The sequence below is a fragment of the Oryzias latipes genome, chromosome 21, assembly GCF_002234675.1.
Source record: "Oryzias latipes chromosome 21, ASM223467v1".
NCBI lineage: Eukaryota > Metazoa > Chordata > Actinopteri > Beloniformes > Adrianichthyidae > Oryzias > Oryzias latipes.
Window position 1 is genome coordinate 25,952,808 of NC_019879.2, and position 23,808 is coordinate 25,976,615.

A 23,808-nucleotide genomic window follows, 5' to 3' on the forward strand; every position below is an offset into this window, starting at 1 on the left:
CAGAGTTCAGGTTTGACCTCAGAGTTGGTTGAACCTCCTTTGTGAAACAGGCCCCTGGACTGCACTGTGCTGTAGTACTTAGTACTCTCACCTCACAGCAAGATGGTTCAAATCCCAGCAGAGACCTCTCTGTGTGGAGTTTGCACATTTTCCCAGTGCATGCGTGAGTTTTCCCCGGCTTCCTCCCACAGTCTAAAAACATGCTTCAATGATCCAAATCCCCTCTCAGGTTGTGTGGCCCTGCAATGAACTGGCTTACCATCCAGGGTTTACCCTACCTATGATAGGCTCCAGCAACCCCATGACCCTTAAGGAGTTTAAGCAGGTCTGGGAGAAAAAGAGCATTTCACAACCTCACCTGCATCATCTGTGTGCAAGTATTTGCCTTTTTTAATATGTGTTCTTTCATCAGGAAACAGTTTCCATCTTCACTCAAATCAGCCAAAAGTTAAATGTTTTTGAATCTGTCATATTTTCACTTGGTCAGAAAAATCCCTATTTCGTAATTGATCACAGACCTATTTTACATAAAGGACAACCATAAAAGATTAATGCATAAATTAATAGTAAACCTAATGCAAGAGTTTGTCTTCCGCACAGAATCAATTCTCCTAGAGCTGGTAAAGCCTCACCTCTGACATCATAAGGCCACAGTTCATATTTTTGTTTTTGATCATCAAAATCAAGGCCACTGGGAAATTATTGTTTATCAGCTGATATTGGGACCAACTGTCAGTATCATTTAGTGCTGACTGAGAGGAAATATCCGTCCCCTCTTTACCTCACTGCTGCCTCACTCAAGGGCAGTGTGCATCTGCGCACGTACAACCAGATCTCAGCCACACAAGTTCATCTCGGGCTTTTATCTCACACTGGACCCGTGTGGGTTTGTTTGAATACTTAGTTGATGTGTTTAAGCTCCTTCCAGTTTTATGAAACCCTCAGAGACCCTTGGCTCCAGCTCCTTCTGAAACAGGGCTTTTGTCAGGGGACAAACAACATGTCTGCATTTGTTGGTTCTCACAGGAATCTGGTCAGTCAGGCCCTCAGACCACATCTCTGACCATGTGAAGATTCAGCTGCAGCTAAGTTGGATCATATCCTACAATTATTAACCATGTTTTAGTTTACAGTATTCCTACTCCATTCCCACCTCTTGTGATCATAGTAATGTAATTTTACTGTGCAGATAGAGGATCTGCTTAGGATTTTTTATTCTCCTTGTAGCACCAGCTGTTCTTAGAAAAAACAAATCTGACAGATTTGTATCTGTAAGTACAATAATATAAAAGCATATCAGGATTCAGCCTTCACTACCAGACAATCCCAAGTCAAATTTCTTCCTCATATTTGCATCACTTTTGATTCTTTATCTAATTCTTTTGTTTAACTTGCAGATTTGGCTACTTGGCAACAAAAAAAGCTTAAATTAGCTTCAAATTTGCCCTAATTTGATGATAATCAGTATTTATTACATATCTGAGTATTTAATTTTTACTGAAATGATGTAAGAATGCTTTTTGGAAATAATTAATAAGCCCTCCATTTTGTTAATTGATCTAAGAACCGCATGTAAAAAGATATATGATTAACAGAAATAACTCAGTAGGGGTGGAACAGTATAAGTTCACTTCTTCCTATTCCATTTAAAGCAACAAATGAAACTCTACTTGACTTAAATGGAAAATCAATATATTTAATGAATTAAATGTGACATCCGCAGGCGCGTCGCGAAGGGTTGTTATAGCAACTACAAGATTTAGCAAAGCAACCCCTTTGCAACCCCAAATATATAAAAGCCTAAATCTAATGGTTTAGTTAAAAACATTTCATTGTACAAAATGTTGTTGCATGTTATCACTTTCCATTTAACATTGAATGTATTTCATGTTCTTCTCGTTTATTTTGTGTTAAAATGTGACATAAAACTGCACTGTAAAGACAGTCGGGGAGGTACGCAGTAGCACTGTCTCAACAGAGAGGGCGCTCGTGAGCTGGCGTTTGTTCCCTTATTTGGTACTAATAAAGTTTGTTTCATGAGAGCCAATATTTTATGTTTTCTTTGACTGACTGCAGAAATGGTGGATGCAATCTCATCAAAAATGATTCAAAGGTGGACTTTTATTCAAAACATGAAGTTATAATTAAAGGATGACCAATGTGGAACAACACATCTTTATTGAGACTTAACTAAAAGAAGATAACGAGGATTTTTCATGTTAAAGTCACTGAGATTTTTGTCCAGAAGCAGAGCATTGGCTGTCATAGTCTGTAGAATTCACCTTGGTATGATTTTTTTTTAGGCTTCAAAATTCATAAAAAGTAAACCTTCACTTTTCTGATTTTCTTTAAAATATTCATCAATAATAGAATCAATGTCTTGCTAAAAAGCAAAGGTTATGCTAACATGGTTAGGTTCATTTTGTGGATAATTGTTTGAAGCTTTTGTATATTAAAAAACAAATGTTCCCACAGTTAGACACTTCGATAAAACAACACCCACAAAATAATTTTAAGCTTAATTTTAACTTTTATTGAAAATTCGATTTGGACATTAGGAGGGGGACAAGGGAAAATTGCATTTTAGAGGGCACTCCAGACTGATTTGTTCTTTTCAAAACTATTTTATCCCATCCTTTTCTCTTAGTATCTGTAGATTTTGTCTGAAGACATTTTGGTATTTTGTTTGTGAATGATTTGAAATATGATGGGTGGTTCATCAAATGTTCTTTAATTCTAACCTGTATATGCCTCTCATATGTTTGTAACTCTGTCTCATCAGCCACAACCTTCACCGTATGCCACTGCTTTTAACATCCTCCTTGTCTTCCATGCATTGTTATGAGATACACACAGACACCGCTCCATGTAGAGGTCAGACTGACACATTTGGTGGTAGCTCCTCCCACACGCGGCTGGGCGTCAAGCTTATGAACACATATTTGGACAGGCACTGAGCTATGGCAAGCCAAAAGAATCATAAATCGGCAGGAAAAGTAGTTTGGGTTATCAAAAACACTGATTTTTATGCTCAGATAGCAAATTTGCCGCGCGGCGAAGGAGATGCGTTTGACGCAGGTGACCCCATTGACTCTCAAGAGCTTCTCGTAACCCTTGTGCTATCTTAGATGACCCCCCCTTACATTGACGTGTTCTCCCTCCCATGACAAAGGTGGATAAAGGTGGAAAGATTTCATGTAATCCATGGACACCAGTGAAGATCACAAATCATTGAAGAAAAGGGTTCAGCGCACTTTTTAGTGGGCCTAGATGACCCAACTCCCAACGTTAAAGTGCTCAGGATATGACAAGGGTTAAATATATATATAAAAAAAAGACCTGACTTGACTTCCAGATTGAATAACTTTGTTTTCCTACCATACTTCAAGATCTCCTTTTCTTTCTTCAGACTTTGAAAGTTAACACATTTTAAAAGTGCAATCTATTGATAGGACAATCACTGTAAATCTGGTATTAATTAGCATCGTATGGATGGATGGATGGATGGATGGATGGATGGATATGTTTCTGTTACTTTCCTTCTTGGGAATGTATTTTGTACACAAAAACGAATCAGCAACTCCTTACAGTCACTTACACCCTTTTTCTTCTTAGAGAAAAAATCCTGGTGCTGTGTGACGTGCGTGCTGGAGGCATTACTGCAAAAGTCTATTTCTGATTATGATTAATTACACTTTCAAGAAGATGGCATCATCTTCTAACATCTTTGCTAATTTTTCTCTATGTTCTAATCAATGTATCACTTCATATCCAAAATGAGTTTGATGTATTTGTGTTTTTGTATTTTTTACTGCAGTATTCAGTTCGTTTTAATGTTTGAAATAAATAAATCAAATCAGATAATGTGTTAAAAAATCATCTTGTCCTGTTTTACCAATTTTTTATATATATATAAGCAGGAGAGAATTGATCTGTTTGTAAATAGTTGTGGTTTTTAAATCACTCAAGTCTTGCGGTGCACATTTGCAATATAAACTTTGGCCACTAGATGGCTGTCGCGTCTGGTAGCCGGAAGCTGAAACAGCTGAGATTAAGGCGTCTTTTAAAAGTGTGTTTCTGTCTCCCCCTAGTGGTAGAAGATAGGAGTCCAGAGGATTAAAAAATTAACAGACCATATTCGGTCCAAACAGATGATCCGAATATTGTTTATTTATATACTTACAAATTAAAAATGTGTGTTATATGTTTTCAAGTATTTTTTTTCTCCTATAAATGTTTTTTAACATTTTGTTTTTATCAAACATTTTACATTTTATCTCTCTTTCTCTGACTTCCTCCAAAGAACTTGTCAGAAATTGTTTGTTATTTATTTTTTTAACCCTTGTGCTATCCTATGGGGTCAAGATGACCATTGACGTGTTATCCCTACCATGACAAAGGTGGATAAAGGAGGAGAGGATTTCATGAAATCCAAGGAAACCAGTGAAGATCACAAATCATTAATGAAAAAAGTTCATCGCACTGTCTTGTGGGGTCTAGATGACCCCACTCCCAATGTCAAAGTACCTAGGATAGCACAAGGGATAAATAACCTGCACCTTGGCCTTAAAATTTATTTCACCATCCAACTTCAAAATTATTTTTGATTTAAAGTGAAGTATACATTTAAAGTATATCATAGAGTATCACAATTTTATAAATCTTTTAAAAAAAAAAATAATAATAAACCCTTGGTTGGTATGATGGAGGATAAATTACACTGAAGATTGTATTGAAATATATATTTTATAATCCAGACCAGGAGCTGTTTTTTTTATTTATTCTTTTGTTGTTCTTTGGTTAAAAATCTTACATTGTCTCACAGGGTCAGCCCGGGCCTCTTGGTCCCCAGGGCCCGCAGGGCCCCAAGGGGCGACCGGGGGATCTGGGCATCCAAGGCCAAAAGGGGCAGAAAGGCGACCAAGGACCTGGTGGCGTTATAGGCCCTAAAGGCAGCGCGGTACAGCACTATTGTGACATTCTAATATTAAACACTGCATTTAGATACATTTATTAAATGTGTGTCTGTCTGTGCTCTAAAGGGAATGACTGGTGTACCGGGGTTCACTGGGAACGATGGGATTCCTGTAAGTACCAACAATTTAGATGGATGCGGGAAAATACTTTGAGTTAGATTTTTGCATCGGGTCGTTTTCTGCGCAGGGTCATCCAGGCCAAGGCGGGCCTCGGGGGAAGCCCGGAGCAGATGGTTGCAATGGGACCAAAGGAGAACCAGGGATACCAGGGATACCCGGCGATTATGGGATTCAAGGAGCTGCTGTATGTGAACCTTCCTAAACTAGAATCTTATATAATCATACTAGTTTATTTTAAAAAATCACTATCCTGATTTTTTTGTGTTCGACTCTCAGGGATCGCCAGGGAGGAAGGGAGAAAAAGGAGACAACCTGGATGTCAAAGTGTACATGCAGCGTTTTAGGGTGAGGAAGACGAGCTCGCATCATCACTTTTGTCCTATGAACGATTAGAAAATCACCTGCATCCTGTGATGTTAGCAAGAAAAAACATGTTGAGTTACTGAGCATTTTTCCTCAGGGAGATCAAGGTGCGCCAGGATTCGATGGACCTTTTGTGAGTCACAGGCATTCGAAAAAATTTAATCTGAGTCTGTAACTTTCCCAGAATGAGGTTTTTTATAAGTAGTTTGTTCTTTTTTTCAGGGACCTGACGGACCAAAAGGAGGTGAAGGCACCAGGGGCCCAACAGGACCAAAGGTAAGTCTGTTAGAAAAAAAATCAAGGATTCAGAAGAAGAAAAAAACTCTAATTTTCTGTTTTTCTGTGATCTTTTTCTTTATTTCCGTGGAGAATTGAGAAAATCTGACTTTCCTAAGTTAAATGATGCCACATGTAACATTCAAGTGTTACTAGGTTATTCTACTTTTGATCGAACTTTGATCGTACTCCTATCAAAGTTGGTTATTTACCTGCAATTAAGAAGTGGAAAGGTTGATAAATGTATACAGGTGGTTTAAAATAAAAATATTTTACTTCTGGCAGCACAACACACAAAAAAGTAAATTATCATTAAAATATAATTAAAAAAAGTCAGAATATGACTTTGGCTGTTAATCTCAACATGAACTGAAAAAGATGTTTGTCTGTTTTTTTTAATTCAAAATCTTTTTGTTTGTTTTATTAAACACTAACCATTAAGTAAGATTCAAAAGTAAAAAATGATCACTACATATAGTCTTTTTCATGTCAATACAACACAAAAACACACTTTGACCACTGCACAGCTTCAGAGACACTTTTCCAGTTTGTTAGAGCCAAGAAAACCTTTTTTTCAGGCATAAACGTTCTGCTTTTTTGAGATGTTCAAGGTGCATTAAGCTAAAGGATATTTAAGAATCTGTCTCAGATGTTTGTGACAAACCTATGCTCTGACTTTTGTATTTTTGCAGGGTCCTCCGGGTCCATCGGGTCCCCCCGGACCAAAGGTGACGTGTCAAGTTCATTAAATATCTGGTTGTATTAACTACTGAATATGTACACTCTGGTTATAGTCCAGTTTATTGTTCGTGACTTCCTTTCAGACGTTAAAATGACATTAAAGTTGTTTCTGTGCAGGGTACCATGACTAAAGTCCTGAAGGGAGTCAAAGGAGAGCAAGTGAGTACTGCTGTTCTAAACAAATTTAGGAACACTTTGTGTGTCATGTAAAATGATAGAGACAAAATTAGCCAAAGAAAGTTGTCCAAAAACTGCTTCAAAAATGCTGAATTAAGTCAGTAAATCAGAATATTATTTTTTTAAAATTATTTCAGACTAAATTATAACAGAAAAATCAGTGTAATGTACAGAAAAAGAACCAAACAAACCTATGAGGAATCTGAAAATATTGTGTACAAGTGAAAGAGCTTTATAAAAGGAAGCACATTAACGTTCTTAGCTTTTTGTAAGGATTTGACTCTATTTGAAAAACGTAACATAACAACACCACTTCTTTACATGTTTTGGCTGCAGGGAGATGTTGGACAGCCAGGCCCACCAGGAAACGACACTCGGCAGCAAATAAAGCCGCCCTCTGTAATCTGCAATTTCATCTCATTTTTATGCAATGGTGCCATCAAGGACGTCTGGTTCATAAAGGAACTCTTTTTTTTGTGTTTTTTTGTTTGTTCAAGGGACCACCTGGAGAGAAAGGACAAAAAGGACAAGTAGGAGAAGTGGTATGTGACCTTCAGCAAACATACGATCATGGTTCCACATGCACAACTCCGCTGATCTTCTGCCCGGTTTGTTTCAGGACATCATTACAGGAGAACCCGGCATACCGGGACCACCGGGACCCAGGGTCAGCACCGTCGCTTTTTCAAACTCCTGAGGACTCCATTGTATGCGTCTTCTTTAAATTTTACTTTGTGCATGATTTTTTATTCTTTTACAGGGGGAAATGGGTAGAAACGGGCAACCTGGACTAGAGGTGTGTTGAGAAAAGCTCTTTGCTTTACTTTTTCATTAGAAAAGCAAACAAAAACAGTTCACAGAACATCTTGTAATGTGACGTAACAACTGTGTTTCAGGGTGAATTTGGGGAGAGAGGACCCACTGGGATTGATGGTGTCAAAGTGAGTCACTTTTAATGTACTAATCTGCATATTTAATGAATTATGAATTGTTTTCAACATGTCCACTTGATTTTTTTTTTATAAAATGCATGTTTGTACATTAAAAAGGAATAAACGTATTTTGAGAACATAGCAAAAACAAATTAAAAGTACAAAAAAATTTGGTAATTTACTGTAATTAAGTATTTTTTGTCATTGTACTTGACGTGCAAACAGCCTTACAATATAAAAAGGAAGATTCATCGGAGAAAAACTGAACAAAAATCATTTTAAGAAGATTAAAACTGAGATTGAGCTGTTAAATAAATGCGGATGCTCTTGCTGAAATATTCTGGATGTGTTTGTCCTTCAGGGAGTCCGAGGTGAACCAGGAGTACTGATCCTATCAGGAGATCCGTGGTCTTCAGGAGGTAAGTCAAAGCTCGCCTGAAGAAATTAGATCAAAGAAGAAAAAACTTGGTGGTTGAATAAAATAATTTTTCAAAAATTAAAGTTTTGGCTGACTTTGTGACATAAACTATAAATATGGAAGTAACTTATCATTTTTGCTGTTTCTAAACAGTTTCTGAGTGAAGCTACTTAATTCAAAGCATGCATCAGATGGGCGTGGCTTCAGCAGCTAGTCCAATGTCTGTTTTGTTTGTTTGTTTGCTGATGATGTGGTTCTGTTGACTTCATCAGACCAAACTGCAAAAGCAGGACCCTTTAAAAATAAGTAAAAAAAATCAGATTTGCTTTAAAAAACAAAAAAAATCTGCCAATGGGGTAAGAAAAATTATTCTTTTAAGAATAATAATCTAGTCTTTAAGACATGGATTCTCAAACTGAGATTTTTTTGCATTTAAAAAATGTTCTTGATAAGATTATTTTTCTTGCAAGGCAGATATTGTTGAAACAAGTGAATTTTGACTTTCTTAGGATTCAGCTTTGAGTGTGAATTTGATCAGCAGCTGAAATCCTGACGCTGCAGTTCTACCATGGAAAGAGAGAAACGACTTCTCTTGATAATAACATGATAATAGTTTTGAGCATCATGCTGAGTTGAGTTGAGGGTGTCTAAACATTCTTGGTGTTCCTCGCTTAAATTTAAATGTATGTTTTCATGATTTGCCATCAATTTCTTTAGTTGGTGCCCCTGGACCTCCTGGTGAGCAAGGCCCACTAGGAGAGAGGGGTCCAGTTGGAGATCAAGGTATCCCTGGACGTCCTGGACCTCCAGCGTACAAAACCCAGCAAGGTTTGCAAAGGAATAAAGTTGTATACTTGTTTGCATATGTCAAAAATGTAAACAATAAAATATAAATGTTTATTTTCCTTTTTTTATGCTACTTGTATGTTTACATACATACATACAAGTGGCATTTGTTGTAAAATTTCACAGTGAGGCTATCACTTCTGAAAGTGAGGATGATGTGTCAATATATTCAGAAAAAGTAATTTCTAGATATAATCAACTTTGTTTTGTGATAAGTGGCCACTCAAAAGTTTACTTTTACCAATTTAATCCATTAGTTTCAGTATTCAGTTTTAGAGGGTAAAACCTATTGTCGGATTACAGGTACTTGTAATCCATTCATTTTAATTCTAATGTTATTGAAATATTTTCTAATAATAAATGTTTTTGAAAATTCGCTCATTAAAGAAGCTTAAAATGTTTAGTTATGGAGTTTAGCTAAATTAGCTGAAGTTTCTGCAGTTGGCGCGATCTACTTAGTCTCTTTTTTTGCACTAAAATAGAAACAATCGTTTGTTCTGATTTCTGTCAGTTTCGTCACATTCAAAGTATTTCACCACAAGTGTTCATTTTTATTTTCACAATTACTTCTTTTTATGTTTTTTAGAAGTTTATACGTTCGGCCCATTGGGTTTCAAAGGAGAACAAGGAGACAAAGGCCGACAAGGTGAACCCGGATTTCCTGCCTTCAGGGCAGGCCCCCCAGGAGCCGATGGACGTCCAGGGGACAGAGGCCCTCCTGGACCCACAATAACATGTGAGTGACTGAGTGAGTAAAAGGGGGATTATTTTTCCTCATCCTTTCTACTAAAACAACTTTTACTCCACTTATATTTGTCTGTAGGGGCTGAATACTATAAGGGCCCCCCAGGGCCGAGGGGAAGGCCCGGCACTGCAGGGCTGAAGGGACCGAAAGGTGCTTTCTGCTTCCACCATTTATGAAGGACTTTGCTTCCTCTTTCATTTTTCCAAATCCAGTTTTTTTTACATTTTAGTCAACAGCAATGTGTTTGCGTAGGTGACCATGGAGACTGTGAGTGCCGTGACCTAAATGCTCGCCGCGGTTTACCCGGGCCTTCCGGGCAACATGGCGATCCTGGAATGATCGGAGAATTTGGTCGCGAGGGCGATTTTGGAGATCCAGGTCCCAGAGGAGTGGACGGGTTCCCTGTAAGGAAAAACAGGAGATTCAACTTTCTTTATTGTTGGTTTTTGTTTGTTTACATACTAAAAAAAACATGAAAAACATGTCTGTTTGCGGTCCAGGGGAGCCCTGGCCTTCCTGGTCCCCTTGGCATTAAAGGTCGAAAAGGAGACATAACTTTCGCTACAGAGAAAGGTATACATTATCATCTTAAGGGTATGGGAGAAAGCATGTAAGCAGATGCTTATCGTGTAGCATGTACTCCTGCTCCCCAACTATTGACTGTATATAAGAACTGGACCGAGTGAGTGTGATGTCACCCACAGAGAATGACTTACTTCCCACTACAATCAGTCGTCATTATTTTGTGACATGGATGCTATTATCAAGAACATGTTTTAAAAAAAGGCAGCAGAGCAAGAATTTTTATTCTGTCAAATAGAATGACTGAGTACTATATCTGTTTATTTCTCTATAGAAGTCTATGGGATTTTAGCTTCTTGGAGGTAGTGGGTACTTCCCGTTTGGAACAAGAGTGGGATGAGGTCACTCAGTCCAGTTCTCATACAAAGACAATAGTTCTGACTCAACAGCAGAATAACATTGTAGATCAATTTAAAGATGTGATCATCCAACGATGATCTTAGACACATTTTTACGATAAAGCCACGTCTGAAAACTGGATGGATGGATGGATGGATGGATGGATGGGTGGGTGGGTGGATGGATGGATGGGTGGGTGGGTGGGTGGGTGGATGGATGGATGGATGGATGGGTGGATGGGTGGGAGGATGGATGGATGGATGGATGGATGGGTGGGTGGGTGGATGGATGGATGGATGGGTGGGTGGGTGGGTGGGTGGATGGATGGATGGATGGATGGATGGATGGGTGGGAGGATGGATGGATGGATGGATGGATGGATGGATGGATGGGTGGGTGGGTGGGTGGGTGGATGGATGGATGGATGGGTGGGAGGATGGATGGATGGATGGATGGATGGATGGATGGATGGATGGGTGGGTGGGTGGGTGAGTGGATGGATGGATGGATGGGTGGGTGGGTGGATGGGTGGATGGATGGATGGGTGGGTGGGTGGGTGGGTGGATGGATGGATGGATGGATGGATGGATGGATGGATGGATGGATGGGTGAGTGGATGGATTATCATTAAAAACAAGAATATACAATTAATAAAAGTGTTCAAATGTGTTAAAACCAGAATAAATAATGACAAATATGCCAGCTATTCCAGTCAATGTAGCCCACCTTTTTGTGTGGTTTCGATCACTGCAGGATTTCCCGGAGACTCTGGTGACCCTGGCATGGATGGATTTCCTGGACAGTTGGGAACTCCTGGACTACATGGCCGCCCTGGCCCTCCTGGTTTCCCTGGTCCCCCAGTGAGTCCAACCCTTCTGGCGACCCAGATAGTTTCTGCTAATTCCATTTACACCATAGATGATGCGTTTCCACGCTGTAAACGTTAAGTTTTAAAGCACAACTTGTAGGTGAAAAGGTTTTGAGAATCAGAGAAGCTTTTATTGTCACATGTACAGCTTTTACACTGACATACGAAATACAACCCGAACAAGATCAGACATACAGCAGATAATATTCTCTTTAAAAGGAAAGACTTTGTAATGAACAGATTTGACTGCAAAGTGTGAAATGATCCTGCTTGGCTCGTGTAAACAGGGAGAAGGACCCTGGGGGGAGCCTGGAGACAAGGGTTTTCCAGGTCGTTCTGGAAGGCCTGGTGTTCGTGGGATCTCAGGGGAACCAGGACAGGTCTTTCCAGGCCAAAAAGGCCTACAAGGTTTACCTGGAGATGATGGCCTCCCTGGATATGATGGAGTGCCAGGACCACCTGGAACTCCAGGTAAATGCAGCCAACTGCCTTTTCTGGCTTCACACACTCACTTTCTATGGTGAACATTTCTTGCTTCTTGAGTGAATATCCAGTTTTTTGTTTCATTTCTCTTTACTTAAAGACCCACTTCGATCATCTTTTGATTTATTGTAAAACCGTTCTCACTGGTCTGTTAATGATGACTATGTTGTTTTTAGCAAAAAATTTAAATAAAAAAATTTAGTTTTCTTGGACGTTGTTTCCGCCCCCCATTCCCCTCCCCGTTGCTGAGAGCTTTCTGTTTACATGCTCTCCTGCTAGATTGCAGCCCCACACCCCCAACCTAACATTACTGGTGCAACAAAAATGCTGAGCTATCCAGCCGTACAGTTTTGAGCCAGCACAGTCGAGGAAAACAAAGACGCACATGGATCTAGTCAAGGGGATGAATCAGAATGGAGCGGAGCATGGAGCTTGTGCCCCGTCCTGTTTTTTCTACCTCACACCAGCTTTTTTTTTATTTGCTCCTGATTCACAACAAGCTGAATAAAGAAATGCTCAGAAATGCAGTTTTGAGCTTAAATTTCTCAACATATGTCCTCCATCAAGAAAAAAAAGCCACAAGATCATGTTAAAAACACAATTTTCATCGGAGGGGTCTTTAAAGTGTTTCCTCTCCTTCCTCAAAGTGCTCTCTTATGCCGTTGGTTGTTAAATATGAATGGAGATTAATTGCTTGTGACGGGAACGGAAGGAAGCATGCCGGGAACGTCTCTGAAGTTGTTTATTTTTCTTTTCCTTGCCGCCTCCTCGATGCAGAGGTTGCATCCCTCAAACCAGCTGCAGCCGAGCTTGTTTGAGTTAATGCTTGTGCTTTGGAATAACTCTTGTTTCGAATGCCTCTCTCTTTCATTCTCCTCTCACTTGCAACTGAAAGGTGGCTGTAGTCCAACGAGTGGAGGACTGGGGGATGTAACAGGTAGCTGGTATATTAACATTATCACTTTATCGCTCCCCTTCATAACTTCTATTTTTGGCTTTGCTCTGATTTTGTGTGATTGGTTTATTGGAAGATTTTAAAATGTTTTCACGACCAAGATTTCTTGCATAGAGAAACCAGCTAATGTTAAAAAAATGTGGAGTCTGAATTTATTCACGCTGGGCAGCATTTAAAACCACATACACCCTTGTAGTTGTTTCTAAACTCCCAAAACAATCGTCTGTGGTGTGTCCCTGAAGACTGAGCTTCTGTGACCTTATTTGCAGGCCTCTGCGACACTCTTCCAGGACTTCCTGGTGCTCCTGGACTTCCAGGAAGCCCTGGATTACCAGGTTTTCCAGGTAGCTAAACCAAATAGAGCGTCATAGTCCATCTTGTCTTAAAGAAAGCTAGTTAGAGGATTTTGATACTTTTTTGTGATAAAACAGGAACCCAAGGCTTGAAGGGTCCACAGGGTTTTGACGGGGTCGGGGGGGAAAAAGGAGAACAAGGAGATCGAGGCAATGGTGGAAGTCCTGGACCTGCAGGTAAAGAACGTCAGAAAAATAATCCATCCAAATATAAAATAAACTTGTGATAAAGAAAAAAATCATGAAACCCCAATAAAAGTTGTAAAATTTCCCCCCAATTATTGCTTTGTCAACCAAACTCGGTACACTGCTTTAATTCAAGAACCCTCTTTGGCATGTACAAAAAAAACAATTAAATTTCACATCCAAACTGACCTATGGAGATTCTCATTCGTCTAGGAAGGTTCTGTTTCAGAAGTTGTAAAAATCGTCATCTAGACTTAGTTTTACAAATTTAGAGGAAAGAAGGATAAAGAATCTTAGATAAAAGTTTAAAAGCCTTCAACCTAAGCAAAATAAGACCAGATGATCCATTTTAAACTTTTTTCTGCTTCCTCTTTGTAGTTCATGACATATTAAAATCTTGCTTCACCAACTAGACGGTGTGGAATAATCAATTTAATCAAGTTAAAGCTCCAGAGCATTTGTGGAAGTAATTGTTTTCCAAAAAGCTACACATATGCTCTTACAGAGGATGCCACAGAGCCTCAATGCTATGGTACATTTAATTCATCCAGCTCCATCCCTTTCGGGATCATGGGGTTGCTGGAGCCTATCCTAGCAACTGTCAGGGGAAGGTGGGGTGCAGCCTGGATGCTTCGGAAGTCCATCACAGGGCACATTTAAATACAATCCAACTACATTTAAATGTATTTCTTTGAAAAAGACAGTCAGTGTGAATTTATCAGACTAATTAAAGCCCGAGGGTCATTTTCATTGATTCTTCCAAAAAGTTGTGATCAGTTTTAAGATAATCTTAAAAGCTAAGAGAAAAAGAGAAAAAAATCTACATTGCAAATCTAAAAAGTCAGGAAATCCATGGATGTTAATTGCATATTTTTAAAAAAGACAGAAAGAAAAATATGTTTTAAAAAGTAAATCTGGACTGGGTTACAAAAGTAGATCTTCTAGTAACACAGGAAGACGTTTGTCAAAGATGTCACAAAAACCCAAAGATGGTCGAATAGCTGATCATTGGAAAATTGGCTTCTTCTGGACTCCTGCAAAGACTCTTCATTAAGATCAACTTTGCAGGAAATCTGTCAATATTCTAAACATTTGAAATTTCAGGGTTTTAACAGGGTTTTTGGTGCACATCAGTGCTTCTTTTGGTTAGTAAAAGGGGCAAAAAGGAGAGAAAACTGAGCTACAAGGGAAAAACCTGAACAACTAATGTATTAAAAGTGACAGATGTTGGTAAGGAAGTAATTTTGTGGATTATACTGCAAGAAAATATGTTTCCACCTTGATTGTCAAATAAATCCCAATAATTAGCTTTTTTTTTTTTATTTGAATACAGGTTTTGTTGGCCAGAGGGGTGATATTGGCATTCCTGGTGCCAAAGGTTTAGTTGGGTCCCCAGGTGTACCAGGTGCTCATGGTCGATATGGACCTAAAGGTGAGAAGGGCGTTCATGGTGAAATACTGGGAGCCTCAGCTGGACCACAAGGTGACCCGGGGCTCCCTGGACTCCAAGGACTTAAAGGCCAAGATGGAGAACCAGGACTGCCAGGCTATGAAGGTTATTTTGTTATGTCGTTATGATTTTATTTAAATCTAAGAAGCATAACTGACAAGCTGTACGGCCTTTTGCAGGAATGGGCGGCATGCCTGGTATGATTGGTTTCAAAGGGGAGAAAGGCTCTCTAGGTCTGTCCGGGGAGGAGGGAAAACCTGGGATTGCAGGACTTTATGGCTTCCCCGGTGAACCTGGAACTGCAGGCCCACCGGGGCCAAGTGGTGCAACTGGAGACCCAGGTTAGTCTTGATATCAAAAAAGACACGCCTAACAAGAAATGTGTTTGAGATTGTTCCCTCTAGTAACACGACCTTTGCCAATCCAGGACTCCCAGGAGAAAGGGGAACTGATGGAGACCCAGGTCCCCCAGGCCCAGTAGGACTGAAAGGAATGCCAGGTGAATTTGGAGAAGATGGATCACCTGGAGAGCCGGGCTCACCAGGTGACCCGGGATGGCCTGGCACAACCGGACGCCCTGGACCTCCAGGAATAAAGGGTTAGTTTATCAGACAGTTGAGACTACACTTACCAGGGACCCCTGACAAAGCAAATGGATCTCAAGATCAGAGATACAAATCAGACTCCAACTGCTTTTGGTAGTATTTGAAATGTTAAAGTTCTTGACAGCAAATAATGTAAATAGTCAACACAACTATGGCTTTTTAGGAAGAACTGTCAGAGAAAGCTTCTCCTGAAAAAACTCTTCTCAACATTCAGAAGCATGTTCTATTCAACATTTTCAATCTTGTTTTGATGTGCATTTATTTTATGATTTCTCCTTTCATCTTAATGAGTATTTTTTGCGTGAGGAAAGTAAAAACAGTCAGCATTAGAGCAGTGTTGTAGCATTAAAACATGGTGGTGGGAGTGTGAAGTTGTGGTCCTTTTTGTTGCTTGAGGGATCTAGAACCTTTTGTGTGCTTTATCTATAAAATTTGAAGAACCTATAAAGAGTCACACTTAGGGGTTTAATCTTTTTTGTAATTTCTCCCCTTTTTAGGGGGCAAAGGATCTTCTGGTATGGTAGGTTTTGATGGAAAAAAGGGCACTCCTGGGTTAAAAGGAATAATTGGAGTCAAAGGAGATGCTGGACTACCTGGAGAGCAGGGGCTTAAAGGAACAATGGGAGTACCTGGAGAAAAAGGTGAGGTTCTATGTAGTTTTTATCTAAATTAGACTCACACTGAAGTCGTATACCGTAATTCTAACATCCAACTTTTGTTTCAAGGTGATCGTGGGGTGAAAGGTCCACCTGGCGAGAAGCCTCAAATTCCTCTTCACATCATCGTTGACATGAAGGGGGTCAAGGGTGAACATGGATCTCAAGGGAATCCAGGTTTCACTGGACCAAGAGGTTTGCAGTTTCAGACTAAATTCCATCTACTAATGTGTGTCTTCTACATTGACCCACATCACTTGTACTGGTAAATGTACTGTTTTCCACAGGCTCCAAAGGTTTGCCTGGGGTGCCGGGATTTGATGGAGTCCATGGTAGTCCTGGAGATCCTAGCAATGACAAAGGACAACTTGGTGATCCAGGTCTGCAGGGGTTACCTGGAATCAAAGGGATGCCGGGGCCAACTGGAAATCGGGGGGTTACAGGTTTTGAGGGGATGTCTGGCGAGAAGGTGAGTAAAGTCTAGTGATTTCAGCAAAGTGAGTTGGAAAGCATGTCTCCAGTTGATTGCCTCTCATCTCTAGCTCCAGTGTTGACATTTTTTTGACTACTGTAACTCTTCAGCTACGTACACTCTGGGCATGTGTGGCGTGTTCAAGAATGCGCTGAACGTGGATTTTTGAGCATGCTCTTAGCTTATAGTGTCCGGTGTCAGGGAGAACCCGCTGGCTCCCAGGTCTGTTGCTACTAGATACTAGCCTTTGTACCTACAGTTGGAAGAGACTTAGTGCGAAATGTCAAAGTGATGCAAATCTAGTGTAACATGATTTTTTTCTTTCACAGCTGTTTTCTGATATATATAAGACTTGGTTTTAAATAATTCCACAAACTGCAATTATTAATTTCTCCTTCATTATTAATTTTCAAATGGTTGGTACTTCTGTGTTTGAAAAGGATGCTGCCCATATGTCACTAGGTTTTCCAAACTTGTAAAATCAAAGTAAGATTTTACCTTGAAAAAAATTTCCCTATTTTTAGAAAGGAGTTTTATTCCAATCTTTTGGGCTAAACGTAAGATAGCTTTTCATTTTTCACATTTTCACACAATAACTTCTCATGCGTGGACTCGTTTTCAGGGAATCAAAGGAAGCGCTGGCGCCTATGGTGCATCAGGGGAAAATGGCAGGAAAGGAGCAAAAGGTATAAACTTTGTTTCAAATAGGCTCAAATTCAAATAAAAAACATGCCAAAGAAATTAATAAAAGTAATTTTGATGCAACTATGTTGTCAACTCTTACAGGTGACGCAGGTCCCCGTATAGACCTTCCAGGAAGTCCTGGATTGAGAGGAGAGGTTGGACTTCCTGGAAACCCAGGTAGGGATTTATTCTTTTACATCTTAGAATTTTACGTTTTTATTTTTTATACATTTGGTTTCCGTCTTTTAGGCTTGAAAGGACTTTTTGGAAGCCCTGGAGACCAGGGGGGTTCTGGTTTTGATGGTATTGTGGGAATAAAAGGAATCTTCGGTGATCCTGGAATACAGGGGTTCCCTGGTAAAACACTCACCTTCACCTCCTGATTACACATTTAAGCTGTTAACACAATACGTGTTTTCATTGATTTTACTTGTGCCCTATTTAGGGTCAGACGGCCAGAAAGGAGCTCCTGGTTACCAGGGCCAGAAAGGTTTTTCTGGATTACCCGGAAAAGATGGGCTTCCAGGATTTCCAGGATTTCCAGGAGTCAAAGGTAAAACAGACCACTTCTTCAACAGTCACTTCTGTTCTTTATCATCAACATTCATATTCTTTTTCAACAAAAATTCCTAATTTCAGTAACATGTGTGCAGGTTATCCTGGCCTTAAGGGTCTCCATGGACTGCATGGGTTAAAAGGACAGAAGGGGATCTCTGGAACAGCAGGTAAATGATTGGCAAACTCTGCAGCATTTGTGCATTTAAAGAAAATCATGTTTTTGGTGTTATTTTTAACATGTTCCAGTAGCATTTTTCTGATGATGAAGGATACATATAAAGAAAATTAAGCTTGAAATTGCATTTCTGAGTATTTCTTTATTTAAATTGTTATGAATCAGACCAAAAATTGCTGTTGGAAAAAGAGCTTATTTGTGATGTCGAAAATATGGTGGGTGGGCCACAAGTTCCCTGCACTGCTCCAATCCATAATAGGAATGGGAGGGGGGCGGAGTTGTTTCTTGCCAGTGGTCCAATTCACCTCAGAGGCAAATTTCTAATTAACTACTGCTACTCTGCAGAAACTATGTCCATGAAAACAGGCGTTTTTTTTTTCGATTTTGGCTTAAAAACGGCATAATCATCATTAAAAGACCACTGAAAATGCTTTCAAAAGTTAATCTATGTTTTTGAGTTTTTGACATGTACTTGTGGCATTTTTCTTTAAAAGATGTGGCCTGCAAAAAGGGAGGTCAGGGGCGGAGCTACTCATCTCAGCACCAATTGCCACGCCCACGTAGAGGAGATTTTGGAAACAGAAGCTTGAGATAAACATGAAATATGTCTTTTTAAGACATTTAGGTTGTGGGGTTTTTGGTTAAAAACTGCATAATCATAATTAAAACACCACAGGGAACGTTTTTATTTTCAAACAATTTTCACAGGGAGACTTTTCCAACTAAATTTAATTTTTATCAGAATTTATATTTTTGTTCTCCTTGCAGTATTAAAGAGTATAATTGTCTTACAATAGACCAACTAATATTTTTGTCAACACTTTGTCTGTTGGAAAATGTTTAAAATTTGGCATTCGTTTTTATAGTCTGAAAATGTATAAATAATACATAATATTTTGTTATTACTTTTTGAACCTTTTTGCTTCAGGTTTGAATTTTCCTGGACAAGCTGGCAACCCAGGAGTGAAAGGACAAAAAGGAGAAAGTGGTAACCCAAACGACCAACAGGGAGATTCAGGAATCCCAGGTTTCAAAGGATTCCAGGGACCAACAGGTAAAAGTCTAACCTAAATTATTAGTTTGATTCATAAAAGACAAATTGCAATCATATGATTTTTCCTAATTCCAGTCTAACATAATCTTATGCTTTATGTTTTTAGGTGAATATGGCCTGCCAGGATTACCAGGACTCCGTGGTCCTTCTGGACCAGATGGTATACCAAATGAACCAGGATCTCCAGGGGATCCTGGCTTTCAAGGACCTGCAGGATTCCAAGGTGAAGTGGTTTAGTTTAGCATAGAAAAAAACAATTCCAAAACAAATATGTGCAAAAGAAATATGACAGACATGCACACTATTTTTGTGCATCTGGTATTGATGAACTCACAAGAAAAGTGTATTTATCATGGCCAGAAGATCTTCACAGCATTTGTTTACATTAAAAATAGTAATTAATAAAGCCACTTAATTATGGACTCGGACAATAATAATTTAACATGTTTTGTGTCAGTAAAAATGGGTTAATAAAGCTTTGTTAAACCTTTTTTAGGTTTACCTGGTGCCAGAGGAGTTCCTGGCTCTGATGCTTCTCCGGGGCAGAGGGGTGAACCAGGATTGAATGGTTTTCCTGGATTTCCTGGTAACCAAGGATTCAGAGGAGATCCAGGCCCAACTGGATTCAGGGGCCCCCATGGGATTTTTGGGAAAAAAGGTCTGCGCTACAAATGAGATTGCCTTGAAACCAAAAGTCAAATAAAGCTTGTGTTCGAAAAGGCAGAGATAGTAAAAAGATCATGTTTTTTCCTCATCCAAAAAGACATTCGAAACTTGATCACAGACATTTTTTAAACCCAATTTACAGATTCTTACAGTGGTTTCTTCAAGTTCTTCGAATATTCCTTATTAATAATTTTGTGAATCTCCTTGTTTTGTAATGATGTCTTTACAAAAATCATATTTATGCTCATCAGATGGTCGATTTACTGTTGTTAAGCTTTAAATCTGTTGCACACGGTAGACCAGTCACACGGTCTAACGTTAAAAAAAGCTATATAAATATGGTGAAAGCATGTTTTTTTTTCTTACAGGAGTGAAAGGGGAGCAGGGATTGATGGGAATTCCTGGCACGACTGGTCCAAAAGGAGAGAGAGGACAAACTGGTTTTAAAGGAAACACTGGACTTCCAGGTCAGTTTGAGGCTCAATTGTTTGCTTCCGATAAAGTTCCAGATTTCAGGCTTTTTCATGAGTTCTTGGGAAAACATTTCTTTTTGTAGGTTTTCCCGGGCAGCCAGGAAGTCAGGGTCCTCCTCCAATTCCAATCAGAGTTCCAGGGGAGAGGGGCCCTTCTGGACCACGGGGACTTCAAGGACCACTGGGGATTAGAGGAGAACCAGGACCCCAGGGTCCACCTGGAGATACAGGTTGCTTATTGCAGTGTTTATCAACCCTTGTCCTCTGGGTTTACTGTCCATGTTTCCATGTTGCTCTGCCTACGCGGAATGGCAGTCATCAAAGGCAGGTGTGTTTGAGCAGGATTGGATTGAAAAAATGCAGGACAGTGTGCCCCGAGGACCAGGGTTTGGAAACACTGGCCTATTACAGTAATGTTCTTGTCAAATTGGACAGACATGGTTTACAAATCACTGGGACATACATGGTCTGTTGTTCCACAGGGTTTATTGGACCCATTGGACAGAAAGGCATGCCGGGAGTTAGCGGTACACCAGGGACGCCTGGATTCCGTGGGAACTTTGGCCAGATGGGCCACCCTGGTCTGGAAGGCATGGAAGGTACGCCTGGCACAGTGACGCAAACCCAGAGTATCGGATGTTACTTTAGATTGACAGGTTTCTTTGTATTATCTTCACATACTTAAATATGAAGTTTACAAAGATACACAAGGCTTTATTTAAATGATGATCAGTAAAATATGGAGCTGAATAAACCTTGTCATTCTTGAACAGGTAACCGGGGCAACCCTGGGATACCTGGGATACCTGGTATGCCTGGTCGCAGCATTAGTGTGGGATATTTGCTGGTGAAGCACAGTCAGTCAGAAGAAAAACCCATGTGTCCTGTGGGAATGTCCAAACTGTGGGACGGCTACAGCCTGCTGTACTTTGAGGGCCAGGAAAAGGCTCACAACCAGGACCTTGGTAAGCCAATGGAAATGGTAAAACTACACATTATATGTAATTCTTTCTTTTAAAATCTTTAGGTCAACTTTACGTTGGTTGTGAACCACAACTGTGCAAGTTTTCTTAATCTAAAGGAGTTCTGACCAAGATCCTCATCAAAATAGACCTCCATTATTAAGCGGTGCATCATGTAATCTCATCTTTATTCATTTCAATTTTTTCATATTTTCTCCAGGATTGGCAGGCTCATGCCTTCCACGGTTTAGCACCATGCCCTTCCTGTACTGTAACCCTGGAGACATCTGTTACTATGCCAGCAGAAATGATAAATCCTACTGGTTGTCAACTACTGCTCCTCTTCCCATGATGCCAGTAGAGGAAAACGAGATCAAACCATATATCAGTCGCTGCTCGGTCTGTGAAGCTCCATCCGTTGCCATCGCCATCCACAGTCAGGGCATTGACATCCCCCAGTGTCCTGCGGGCTGGCGCAGTCTGTGGATCGGCTATTCTTTCCTCATGGTGAGTTCTTTTTTTCAAGAAGTCAATGAAGGTTTTCTTTACATCAAGGGGTCTTTTATCAAGATGACGTTTTAACCCTTTTACACAGGTGCTTTAGCTTCAATAATGACATTCTTTTGACCACAATAACTCTTTAACCATTGACGCAATAAACGTAATTCAAGCGGATTCTAAAGCCGAGACAAGCAGGCTCGCAGCAGTAAAATGCTAATGTAATCCCAGTAATCAGATGACTCTGTGGCAAAGAAAAGCCAATTTGCAATGTTATTAAACACTTTGTGTTAGCAATGTGTTGCATATTGGCGCAAGGCTTGCAACGTGTGTTCAATGGCTGCATGTTTGTACATACAGCTTAAAAACTGTCCCAGAAACTTGCGTGGCAAGTGCAAACGCGAGAGTTTTGAACGCAGAAGCCCGAAATGCACATTAACCTGCGTTCACGTAGACTTTTAATTTGAAGTGGTTGCCTGAACATCGCTCAGTGGTGTGAACGTAGCTAAAGAGTTACTGTATGTCAAAGAGCGTGTGTTATGTAAGGGTTAATGGCCGACGAAGTATGCATTATCACTTAACTCACGCTGTGGAAGCCAGCTGCTTCCGCAACAAAAGAAATAAAGAGTAACCAGTTTTTAGTTCTTAATTCTAGTTTTTTTTTCCAATTTTGATCACTTTTCTCACAAAAAGCAAACTGTTTGTTATGTGGTGCAGCGCCGCGCCGCACCACGTAACAAATAGTCTGCGTCGCGCTGCACCACCGCTGCAGTGAAGATTCGGCGATATAAAGCGATGTATATATGCTGATCTTTCCGATGGGTTGAATTAAGCATCAGTTCAGAGAGAAAGTTCACCTCTTACCACTTGTTTTTGTCCAAATGATGAAGCAAAAGGTTGTTTTAAAGAAGCCGGCGCAGTGATACAAATCATTTAAGCCAGGTGACGGGAACTTTTTTTTTTCACCGTGCGGTTATCCTGTGGTATATCACTTTTTAATGCACACCCAACAGCCAATCAGAATCGAGTATTCACCCGGGCCATGGTATAATTACTGTAGGTGTCACGAGCGACACCTTTGGTGTTAAAGGTTAGGCAGAGTTAGACATTTATTTGTCATAATGTAAAGATTCTCCATTCCATAAAGTCTTATCTGTGTCTTTGCAGCACACAGCAGCAGGAAATGAAGGAGGTGGTCAGTCCTTATCGTCGCCTGGCTCCTGCCTGGAGGACTTCCGCACATTACCCTTCATTGAGTGTAATGGGGCCAAAGGCACATGCCACTACTTTGCTAACAAACACAGCTTCTGGCTGACCTCCATAGATCATTCCTTTCACGCTAATCCAGCGCCGGAGACGCTCAAAGCGGGTCAACTTCGGTCCCGCATCAGCCGCTGCCAAGTCTGCATGAAGAACTTGTGAAAGACTGCACAGGAACTTCAAGTCCTTTCACCTGAACTGAGCTCTGTTGAACTCCTTGAACCAGTCAGATGAAACATGCAGCGAGTGAGGTGACTCAATACTTCAAACTGCACTGTAACAACGAAGAAAAAACCCAAGGATCTATTTAAAAAAAAAACAACAAAAAAACAATGATCCAATGTTAGTGTTTAAAGGATGTTTTGGTGCTTTTAACTTATTACCTCATCTGACAGCAAATAGTAAAATACAGCAGAACCAAAGATGCACCTACTATGTATGCAAATGCTCAACATTTCCCTTTTGGCTTCAGGTCAAAACTACAGACTTACTAACAATGCTTTGCCAAAAAATGTCAACCAAGACTATTTTTCCACAGCTCTATCAAAGCCTGTTTTTGTAAAATTACAGTAATCCAATTTTCTTTTTAGACAAGTGTATTGACTGCTTTTTAAATGTCTAGCTTTTTTCATACGTTCACCAAAATGCACTGATTTTTTTTCCTGTTTGAACTAACCACTTTGAGAGTTTAAAGTGTTTATCTTATGTTAGTCGTTTTCATCTACGCATTTAATTAAATATGGAGCTACCAACATGCCAAAATAAAAGTACATTACCAGACATTTTTCCATTAAAAAAAAAAACAACCTTTCAGTTCATTTTTCTTAAACAAGTTTGACTTAAAGTTCTGATCATTGTCACTGCATGGTTACTTGATTGTAAGGATTAAATGTGTTTCTGTGAACCTCAAGTGCCGTTCCTTTCTAGTGGTTGTT

The 23,808-nt window shown here is 39.9% G+C and overlaps 1 protein-coding gene across 2 annotated transcripts in view; it reads left to right on the forward strand.

The window, feature by feature from the left end:
• col4a2 (collagen type IV alpha 2 chain) overlaps nucleotides 1–23,783 on the forward strand; it is an 82,006-nt gene extending 58,223 nt beyond the window's left edge. Inside the window, exons 5-48 of one of the 2 annotated variants that reach the window (XM_011489939.3) lie at nucleotides 4,826–4,960; nucleotides 5,043–5,087; nucleotides 5,164–5,280; nucleotides 5,373–5,441; nucleotides 5,557–5,592; nucleotides 5,682–5,735; nucleotides 6,428–6,463; nucleotides 6,594–6,635; nucleotides 6,990–7,052; nucleotides 7,151–7,195; nucleotides 7,273–7,320; nucleotides 7,414–7,449; nucleotides 7,550–7,594; nucleotides 7,947–8,004; nucleotides 8,721–8,831; nucleotides 9,436–9,585; nucleotides 9,673–9,744; nucleotides 9,847–9,998; nucleotides 10,095–10,167; nucleotides 11,269–11,375; nucleotides 11,671–11,854; nucleotides 12,762–12,803; nucleotides 13,091–13,165; nucleotides 13,253–13,351; nucleotides 14,694–14,915; nucleotides 14,990–15,151; nucleotides 15,238–15,408; nucleotides 15,913–16,056; nucleotides 16,141–16,266; nucleotides 16,359–16,540; nucleotides 17,166–17,229; nucleotides 17,330–17,404; nucleotides 17,477–17,584; nucleotides 17,673–17,780; nucleotides 17,881–17,952; nucleotides 18,889–19,014; nucleotides 19,121–19,237; nucleotides 19,511–19,672; nucleotides 20,049–20,147; nucleotides 20,237–20,383; nucleotides 20,636–20,752; nucleotides 20,927–21,118; nucleotides 21,336–21,622; nucleotides 22,781–23,783. In XM_011489939.3, coding sequence (XP_011488241.1) covers nucleotides 4,826–4,960; nucleotides 5,043–5,087; nucleotides 5,164–5,280; nucleotides 5,373–5,441; nucleotides 5,557–5,592; nucleotides 5,682–5,735; nucleotides 6,428–6,463; nucleotides 6,594–6,635; nucleotides 6,990–7,052; nucleotides 7,151–7,195; nucleotides 7,273–7,320; nucleotides 7,414–7,449; nucleotides 7,550–7,594; nucleotides 7,947–8,004; nucleotides 8,721–8,831; nucleotides 9,436–9,585; nucleotides 9,673–9,744; nucleotides 9,847–9,998; nucleotides 10,095–10,167; nucleotides 11,269–11,375; nucleotides 11,671–11,854; nucleotides 12,762–12,803; nucleotides 13,091–13,165; nucleotides 13,253–13,351; nucleotides 14,694–14,915; nucleotides 14,990–15,151; nucleotides 15,238–15,408; nucleotides 15,913–16,056; nucleotides 16,141–16,266; nucleotides 16,359–16,540; nucleotides 17,166–17,229; nucleotides 17,330–17,404; nucleotides 17,477–17,584; nucleotides 17,673–17,780; nucleotides 17,881–17,952; nucleotides 18,889–19,014; nucleotides 19,121–19,237; nucleotides 19,511–19,672; nucleotides 20,049–20,147; nucleotides 20,237–20,383; nucleotides 20,636–20,752; nucleotides 20,927–21,118; nucleotides 21,336–21,622; nucleotides 22,781–23,035 — 4,830 coding nt within the window. In that variant the 3' untranslated portion in view covers nucleotides 23,036–23,783. The remainder of the gene's footprint in view (nucleotides 1–4,825; nucleotides 4,961–5,042; nucleotides 5,088–5,163; nucleotides 5,281–5,372; nucleotides 5,442–5,556; nucleotides 5,593–5,681; nucleotides 5,736–6,427; nucleotides 6,464–6,593; nucleotides 6,636–6,989; nucleotides 7,053–7,150; nucleotides 7,196–7,272; nucleotides 7,321–7,413; nucleotides 7,450–7,549; nucleotides 7,595–7,946; nucleotides 8,005–8,720; nucleotides 8,832–9,435; nucleotides 9,586–9,672; nucleotides 9,745–9,846; nucleotides 9,999–10,094; nucleotides 10,168–11,268; nucleotides 11,376–11,670; nucleotides 11,855–12,761; nucleotides 12,804–13,090; nucleotides 13,166–13,252; nucleotides 13,352–14,693; nucleotides 14,916–14,989; nucleotides 15,152–15,237; nucleotides 15,409–15,912; nucleotides 16,057–16,140; nucleotides 16,267–16,358; nucleotides 16,541–17,165; nucleotides 17,230–17,329; nucleotides 17,405–17,476; nucleotides 17,585–17,672; nucleotides 17,781–17,880; nucleotides 17,953–18,888; nucleotides 19,015–19,120; nucleotides 19,238–19,510; nucleotides 19,673–20,048; nucleotides 20,148–20,236; nucleotides 20,384–20,635; nucleotides 20,753–20,926; nucleotides 21,119–21,335; nucleotides 21,623–22,780) is intronic. The other variant, XM_011489940.3, reaches the window with a different exon arrangement.
• Nucleotides 23,784–23,808: the final 25 nt, after the last annotated feature.